General features: G+C 36.0%; 1 protein-coding gene across 3 annotated transcripts in view; it reads right to left on the reverse strand.

Moving 5' to 3' along the window:
• The window catches only part of xrn2 (5'-3' exoribonuclease 2), a 35,019-nt gene extending 27,341 nt beyond the window's left edge, over positions 1-7,678 (reverse strand). For 2 of the 3 annotated variants that reach the window (XM_016559928.1, XM_016559925.1), the window contains exons 1-17: positions 7,450-7,678; positions 6,356-6,483; positions 6,166-6,277; positions 5,832-5,943; positions 5,648-5,706; positions 5,379-5,468; positions 5,214-5,286; positions 4,933-4,983; positions 3,983-4,140; positions 3,815-3,889; positions 3,106-3,239; positions 2,962-3,019; positions 2,695-2,802; positions 2,512-2,556; positions 1,929-2,066; positions 1,161-1,202; positions 926-1,020 (exon numbers count right to left, since the gene is read on the reverse strand). In XM_016559928.1, the coding sequence (XP_016415414.1) occupies positions 926-1,020; positions 1,161-1,202; positions 1,929-2,066; positions 2,512-2,556; positions 2,695-2,802; positions 2,962-3,019; positions 3,106-3,239; positions 3,815-3,889; positions 3,983-4,140; positions 4,933-4,983; positions 5,214-5,286; positions 5,379-5,468; positions 5,648-5,706; positions 5,832-5,943; positions 6,166-6,277; positions 6,356-6,483; positions 7,450-7,524 (1,553 nt within the window). In that variant the 5' untranslated portion in view covers positions 7,525-7,678. The remainder of the gene's footprint in view (positions 1-925; positions 1,021-1,160; positions 1,203-1,928; positions 2,067-2,511; positions 2,557-2,694; positions 2,803-2,961; positions 3,020-3,105; positions 3,240-3,814; positions 3,890-3,982; positions 4,141-4,932; positions 4,984-5,213; positions 5,287-5,378; positions 5,469-5,647; positions 5,707-5,831; positions 5,944-6,165; positions 6,278-6,355; positions 6,484-7,449) is intronic. The other variant, XM_016559926.1, reaches the window with a different exon arrangement.
• Positions 7,679-9,045: the final 1,367 nt, after the last annotated feature.

A 9,045-nucleotide genomic window follows, 5' to 3' on the forward strand; every position in this document is an offset into this window, starting at 1 on the left:
TCATGCTTCGTTTTTTAAAAAACGCATTATTTTTCACATAATTTACCTTTATTCCACACCGATCTGTCCCTTCTCTAACAAACGCCTCGATTATTTCCTGTTTTTATGAAGCCCCTCCCTCAGAAATATGCGTGGGCTGAGATTGGTCAGCTGGCTCAGTCTGTTGTGATTCGGTAAACCGCCTCTAGAGTGTGTCTGAACATCCCGCCCCTCAAGCTCAGAATGTGCTTCAGTTGTATTGTAAACAATGACGTCCTCTATATTGCTTATCAATCTGAGCCCAATTGAGACGCAGAGAATATTAATGAAGAGGATCCCGCAGAACCTGTGCAAGCACTGCTCTTAATGGTATGTTTGTTTGTTGTTGTCCCATACTTTTAGATACGCTGTTGTTTGTAAATGCTACTGCTTCTGTTAGCTTTTAATATATGGTTTTATTCTGATTAAAGCTTTAATACAGCACAGCAACCGTACGCACGTCCATGTATAACGCTTCTCATAGCTATGTGAAAATAAGTGTATAAATGGAACAGTTTGTTGGAACTGATCTGACGATCTGAATGAGAGAGAGAGAGAGAGATATGCAGAGCAGGGCGACGCGAGGAACAGGATTGAGAACCGCTGCTTTAGAACATTGGTTTTGAAACTTGTGAATCCATTAGAATCGTTAGAAGACAGAATCGCGATTCATATATGAACAGTGACAACTAACAATGAACGGTAGTATTTTTTAAAATTGTTAATTAAGGTTAACAAAGATGAATAAATACTGTAACAAATGAATTGCTCATTGTAAGTAAAATTTTAGTTAATGCATTAATCAATGGGACCTTATTTATTTTTAAAGAGTTTCCATATAATTCTTGTCAGCTACTGGACAACTACTCCGCATTGTGGCCCATTTCTAGTGTTTTGTTGTCATTACCTGACATTATCTTCTGGTTCTGGTTCGCTGTCACTGTTCTCAGCTTTACGTTTCACACCACGATTATCCATGTCATTACTGGCTCCAGCAGCACTCTGAAAGGAAGCACAGAAACACTGTTATACACTTAAAATTAATGAGAGTCATATTCTGAGGTCGTAGACACTGTCAAAGCATAAAGCTGTTTAAAAAATATATTTTACAAAGAACAGGAGCAAGAGAAAAAGATACACGCCTTTCCATTTTTCATCATGGCTCTCAAGGACTGAGCTGCTTCCTGAAAAATACAGAAACAGCTGACTTGACCAAATGTTCAACCAAGGTAACAAAACAAGCATGAAACTCAGGATGAATACAAAAGCTTCTATGCAGTACAGCAGCCGAGTTCTTGCAGTAAAGATCCCATTCATGTTCTCCACGAAGAATGGGATTTTAACAATAATGCAGAATTCTTTCACTGCAAAAATACAACGAAAAAAGCTCTGAGAGGTTGATTAAACAATGACATGATGCTGTAGAAACCACAAGTTGCTTGAATTATGTTCAATGGAATTTATTGCAAAAGAGCTCAGAAGAATCTATTATATGTATCAGTCAAAAGTTTGAGGTCTGTAAAAAACTTTCATGTTTGTGAAAAGTCTCTTTAGCTCACCAAGGCTATATTTATTTGATCAAAATACAGTATTTTTGTGAAATATTACTACGATTTATTGTAAAAACTGTTTTTTATTTGAATATATTTTATAATGAACTTATTTCTGCAATGCAAAGCTGAATTTTCAGCATCATTACACCAGTCTTCAGTGTCACATGATCCTTCAGAAATCATTCTAATATGCTGATTTGCTGCTCAAGAAACATTTCTGTTCATTAGCAATGTTGAAAACAGTTGTGCTGCTTCCTATTTTTGTGGAAACTATCATTTGAGTTTTTTTTTTTTTTAGCACTCATGTTGATTTACTGTGGTTCATATTAACAAATCACAAAGACAGCGAAGGCAGACCTGATTGCGCTGATTTCCCTGCATCCTCATATCATATGCAGTTTGTCTGGCGTTCTGCACTGCTATGGGTCTGTCTCTGCCGCCCAGAGCCCGAGGGGCAAACTGGCCACCAGGGACAAATGATGGACCCTGGTCTGCCTGCGAAGAGAGCAATTCACACGCGTTCATGATTTAGATACTTCTGCAGACTTCAGATTTACCACAATGAAAGTTCTGCGATTTTAAAGAAACATTTGTTATATTGGTTCATATATGTTAAAATTTGATTCACAAATCTTTGTGCAAAAAAAGTTACTCAGCTTTATCATCCAGTCCTACTAATTCACCACCATAAAAATCTGTTATTTACATGATATAAATGCACATTCATTGTGAGTGAATGCATTTTGCAGGGTAAAGATACAAACCATTCAGCCACTGTCAGCTAAATTAAACGACCTTGTGAATGAATTCAACTCACCGTCTCTCTCAAAGGAACTGTGGATGTATGTGTTAACATTTCAAAAGGAAATATTGTAAAACCTCTACACATTTAATTGCTTCCAAAAACTGTTTAGAAAGAGGAGCACACATTTTCACTCACTTTCATTCGTTTTTTCTTTTCCTTCATTCTCCGTTTAAAACTCTCCTGCAAGAAATAAAAGGCCATGATGAGCCCAATGAAGTGCACATTTCTGTATCATAATCATCTGCGTGAACAGTCAGAGGTCACAAGCCCTCCGCTGCGCCGTGTTGACAGCAAACAACATCTATTGTGTGCTCTCACGTCGTCGTCTTTGCGCTTTTTGAAGATGTTGTCCTCTGCCACCCCTACGGCTTGCATAATGAGCTCGACACGCTCGAGATTGACAAAGCCGTTTTCTGTTAAGTAGCCCTATAGAGAGAGAAAAAGAGAGCTTATTTATACATTTCTCCCTTCAATCAATTCCATATGGTTAAATCAAGTCACGTCATTGAATATAATAAATTAAAACCATTTCATGCTGACTTCAAGCATACAGTACATGGGATAAATAGACACTGAAATATTCACCCCGGTCTTATGCACAACATCTTTGTAGATGCCAACCAGACGATCGATGGCGCCCTCTCTGTTTGAAGACAAATGAGAGTCAGAACTCATAGTAAAGCACACTGAAATGAAAAAAACTAAATAAAGCAGCTTCTGTAAGTGTACCTGATCTCAAGAGACGGTAAGTGGGGCAAGAAGTCGTTTCCCACAAAGAAACACATGAACACCCAGTCGTCGACACTCCGCTCGAAGTTGAACGGGAAGGGCAGGCTGGCCATTGTCAACTCCCTCTCCAAATACTGAGATGAGGAAAAAAAAAAATTATATACAAACAAAAATTCAGATAAATATATTATCCGTTTACTAGGTTTTCCAAACATTTAAGCACACATTCACATTACCCAGGTTTTGTGGCAGCAAATTTTGCACATGCAAACATCACATTTTCCTTATAAAATATAAAAATCTAGTTTAAACTACCAATAATCTGACACATTTAAACTATGTTAAAAGCATAAAACACTTTAAAATTGGCTGAAAATTCTCAGGCCATTCAAGATGAAGACGAGTTTGTTTCTTCATGGGAACAGATTTGGAGAAATTTAGCATGACATCACTTGCTCACCAATGGATCCTCTGTGGTGAATGGGTGCCGTCAGAATGAGAGTCCAAACAGCTGATAAAAACATCACAATAATCCACAATTAACCCAGATTAACTGCAGAGGATCCATTGGTGAGCAAGTGATGTCATGCTAAATTTCTCCAAATCTGAAAAACAAACTCATCTTTTCTTGGACGGCCTCAAGCGGAGTAAATTTTCAGCAATTTTTAATTTCGGAGTGAACCATTTCTTTAAAGTGGAACAAACAAACCTCTCGTAACACAGACAGTCGGATGAATATGAACTCCTGTTCTGATACTGGAACTGTGTCTGCAAATTCATCATGCTGAGAGAGAACACACAAAATATAAGTTCATACATAGAGTTGATGTGAAGCTCTGGGTTGATGGATGGAGATTGGAGAGGATGAGTCAATTACCTCGCCCTGTTTTTCTCGGGCCAGCCCCTGACAATCTTTGATCTCATGGCCCATCTGACCACACAGGGCGCAGGGTCTGGGTTTGTTGGGTTTAAACTCTTCTCTTATAATGGTAAAGTTGGGTTCATGTGTCGCCAAACCCAACATGATCAAATCAGCTGAAAAAAACAAAACAAACAAAGACAGAATTAAACCTGTAATTATAAAGCTCACTGAACTGAATTCTTGTTTTAAAATGGGCAGTTCATAATACTTTTCAGCCAGCAAAGTTTTAGAGAATGGTGACACCAGAAGGTACAAAAAGATAAAACGCTTATATTACATAAACATACAGCTAATGTTCTTCATAAATGTAAATAATGGAAGCTTTCAGTCAGATTGATATCTTGAAGTATCTCCTCTCCAGACTAATCAAATGCAACATGTTTCCTCATTCATCCACTTAGTGCATTAATACTACAGGAATAATGTTGTGCATCAGATCCTCTTATACATACTAATAAAACCAGACAGATTTAATAATTCCCTCTCAAAATCAGTCCACAACATTGTTATGTTGTGCAGCTTAAAGTCATCATGAAACTTAAGTTTTAGTACAGTATTGAGACATATCTTCAAGTGAAACGGCTATTGAATAAGAAAAAAGTTGAATAGGGCTTTTAATTATTTGTGAAACAATCTGAATGTGATTGGCTTATTAGTAGTGCAAATTTACATACATTATAGACGTCAAGTGAACATATTACAGGAAGAGCAAGTTAGGAAATTAGTCAAATTCAAAATTATAAACAAAAATAATGCACCAATAAATTTAGATTCATAAATAAGACTAGCAACAACCTGTAAGAAAATATGTAGGGTCAATTTTATTTTCCTCTTTACACTTTCAGAGTTGTGTTCACTAAAGCCAATTTCAACATTTTAAAACTTTAAAAGGTGAAACACTTTACCATCAGCTCCACAGAGACAGTGATGTGTGTTTGGGTCATGATTTGGCTGAGCTGGAAAAGAACATGACTCAAATGAGACATTAGACCAATGAAAATCTTTGCTAGTCACATTTCAGACATTATTAGTTTTATCCTTAAGCATCTGCATTATTAGAAAATGTTTGAAGTTGCTCATTCAACACAACAGAAAAAGAAAAGGCTTCAATGAATAAATCACAACAAATCAAATCAATATTTCAAAAGACTAACAACAAGACCATAACCCGAATTTTCAGCTCTACCTCTCTGTCTTCTGATGAAATCCATAATTTTATGCTCCCCTTCTCCAGGAACACTGGCATCTGACAAGAAAACCTGCAGGACAAAGTATTTATTTATTGATTACATCCCACAGCAGAACAAAAACTCCAAATGTTACAGTTGATTTGAGGAGTCGTATGACCTACTGTGATATTGCGCCATCCAGGGTCATTGGTCAGTCTGTCTGCAATGTAATATCGCAAGCATTTGGCCAAATTATCCATGAATTCGGTCCCCTAAACACAAAACAGGAAAACTACTCATTACATCTGACTAAAACACAGCCTAAGATTTCCTGCAGTCCTTAAATTATGAACAAGGAAACAGAGTGGAGAAACTGTAGATGATGTTTGGCCTGAACATCATCAGAGGACACATAAGTTCATTAAACCACCCAAGATTTATGAACACTTACAGGGGTGATACAGTTACTGTCAAAACGCTCTTTTATTCCCTCGGGAGGCAGGTAACCACCTAAAAAGAGAAACATCTATCAAGCTGGGAAACCAGAACATGTGTACAAACACCAAATCAAATTTTAGTGCACATTTAGTGTTTATATGCAACTTAAACATTAATAGATGTGTTGGTTCTCTCACCTCTCTGAATAACTTCTTCCCTCATTTTATTTTTCTCCTCTACAAGCTCCACTCCTTCTTTAGATGCCCGGAAGCGTCTTGAGCGCTGCTGGTTCATTTTGGCACGAGGAGCCTGCAAACAATTCAAGATGATTCACAGATGAGGAGCACAAGAAATGGTTACTGAAACTGTCGTCTAACTCCTGAATTTAAGTGCATTATTAAATGAAATATCCAATTGAATGACCCAGAAATGACTATTTTCTGTACAGAGATTCATCAGAAATATTGAAAGCACAACGTGCATGCAGTGTCAAACAGGCCTAATAGAGATGTTATGAAGGGCGATACATACCACACCATCAATTGCCATGTACAGAACCCGTCTCGGTCGAACGATGTTAAAGAGACGGTCAATATATTCGAAAATGGCAACCATCATTTCATCTTCATTTTTAGGAGCTGGCCTGCAAAGAGTTAAAATAATGTTGTAATAAAGTCACCTAAAAACATATTGAATAAATACATTCATGAGAAAACCTCACTTGTCCTCTGGATGTGTGCACGGGTGAATAATTCCATTCATGTCTAGATACAGGATGTCAAACTCCACTTCATTCGGATTGGGTTTGCTGGTATCAACTGGGATTTTAATGCCATTGTACTCCTTGGCCTGAGAAGAAATTAAGATTATTTACACATACACACACATTATATATATATATATATGACCCTGGACCACAAAACCAGTCTTAAGTAGCACAGGCATATTTGTAGCAATAGCCAAAAATACATTGTATGGGTCAAAATTATCGATTTTTCTTTTATGCCAAAAATCATTAGAATATTAAGTAAAGATCATGTTCCATAAAGATATTTAGTAAATTTACTACTGTAAATATATTAAAACTTAATTTGATTAGTAATATGCATTGCTAAGAACTTCATTTAGACAGTTTTACAGGCGATTTTCTCAATATTTAGATTTTCAAATGGTTGTTTCTCTGCCACATTGTCCTATCCTAACAAACCATACATCAATGGAAAGCTTATTTATTCAGCTTTCAGATGATGTATAAATCTCAATTTCGAAAAATTGACCCTTATGACTGGTTTTGTGGACCGTCCAGGGTCACATATAAAAGATATTAAAACCTAAATGACATATGTTTTGACATCGCAGTCTTAAAACCTAGTAAACTGTCAAACTACTTCAGTTACAATGCATTATAGCAACGTTTTGCAGCGAAATGTTACTGATTTGGTACTTGAGCACACTTCCTCGTTACAATTGGCTGAAAATTTGCATAATTCTCTGTGATTGGTTGGTTGTTCGAGCGGTCTTATATATGTAGGTACCCTAAAAATGCTGTCTAGGTAATAACCTTCAAAGATGTTTGGGACACAACCATACATTCGCATCTCTAATTTAACCAGAGTAAACGTGTATTCAACCAAAACATCGACTGCAATTAAAACCACGTGAACTGAAACACACAAATACAACCTATAATAAACAGTAAAATCACAGCTGAGAGCCAGGACCGTAAAACTCATTTGATTACAACCAACATGCGCATAACTAAATTAGTAATTACGCAATTAATTAAACAGTCAATGAGATGCTAGTGTGTCTCACCTTCTCCTCAAGACAGTGTACTATTATTGACGGATACTTCCGACTCAACCAGCGGAAAAACGCGGGGACACCCATCTCCCGTAAAATACAGCACTTCTGAACGAAAGAGCAACTTTAAAAACGATTAAAAACAGCGGAACACGCAGAAGGATTAAAACGGCTAACAAACACAACGCACGCAGCTTATTTACCCCAGTACACTTTGAGTGACTTCCGGGTCATCAGGAAGTGACGCTAAACGCGCCCTGCGCTCAGTGCGCTGCCCAAAAAGCGAATTGCACCTCCAAATCAACTGCAACAATAAAGGTGTGAAAAATAATAATTAAAAATAGATAAATAATTATAAGACAATGAAAAATGACACTTAATATTTCTTATTAATCATATTATTATAAATTATGATTAGCCTATTATTAATAATGGCTCCTGATCTTTTCTGATTTTTTAAATATTACACTAGGCCTATAGCAAGAATTCAAACTAGCAATTTTAGATTTTTTATTTTTAAATTAAACTTCAAACAAATGTTAAAAAATTACTGTTTTAACTTAAAGTTGTCCTTAAGCACATTTAGCATTTTAAAAAATTAAAATATATATATTTTTTAAATATTAATATTAAGACTTGTTATAAAAGCTACTAGAGTGATTTTAAGTGTTTAACATTTTAACAATAATATAACCAGAATTTTGTATCAGTGAATAAAGGTTTATGTGTTTTAAATGCATTTCGTTCACTACACAGTGGCAGATTTCTCTCCTTTTCAATGCAAATGAGCATCATATGACAGTCTATGGAGACTTGAAGTATTCAGCTGATTTCAGTGAAGAGCTGTTTGATCTTTGGTGATGCAAATTCAGTAGTTTGTCCTTATCTTTATTTGCTCTTGAGTCTTCACGTTACATCCATGCGGCTCATTCACTGATGAAGCCTCTTGTCACACAAACATGGACACACACACACACACACACACACACAGACACACATGCAATTGTGGCTGAAATCACATACACAAAGCACGAAACCGATACACTTAAAAAGAACTATAATTCAGCCCTCCATACAAGCAGAGCAATAAGCTTTACTTTTACTTTTAGTCATTTAGCAGACGCTTTTATCCAAAGCGACTTACAAATAAGAAAAAGTAATTAAAACTAAAAGCTAAAACTCTATAAATACTATATATATACACACATTTAAGAAAATAAAAGAAATTAAATAAAAATGACAAATGCATACAACAACATTTCAAAACTAAAACATTTAAAAAAAAAAAATGGAAACACTGCAGTGTGCAATCCTTTAGGTGATTATCAATCAAATCATATTTACAATAATGATAGTCTCTGTAACGACATATTTCATGCAGTGAAATTGCATTCAACATATAGGAAAAAGCCATCAGCGCCCCAGCAGCTCTTGTAAGTCATATTCAGTGGGAGCTAGGAATGACATATTTACTTTCAATCATATACTTCTCCATAAACATAAACCAAATCATGTTTTGGTCTAATGTGTATATAAAAACGTCCATTTTTGAAGAAAGCGATAAGCATATGCTTATCTCAGCAATCCAAATGACAAGATACAATGCCA

This window comes from Sinocyclocheilus rhinocerous, unplaced genomic scaffold, assembly GCF_001515625.1.
Source record: "Sinocyclocheilus rhinocerous isolate Xijiao unplaced genomic scaffold, SAMN03320098_v1.1 scaffold228, whole genome shotgun sequence".
NCBI classification, from domain to species: Eukaryota; Metazoa; Chordata; class Actinopteri; order Cypriniformes; family Cyprinidae; genus Sinocyclocheilus; species Sinocyclocheilus rhinocerous.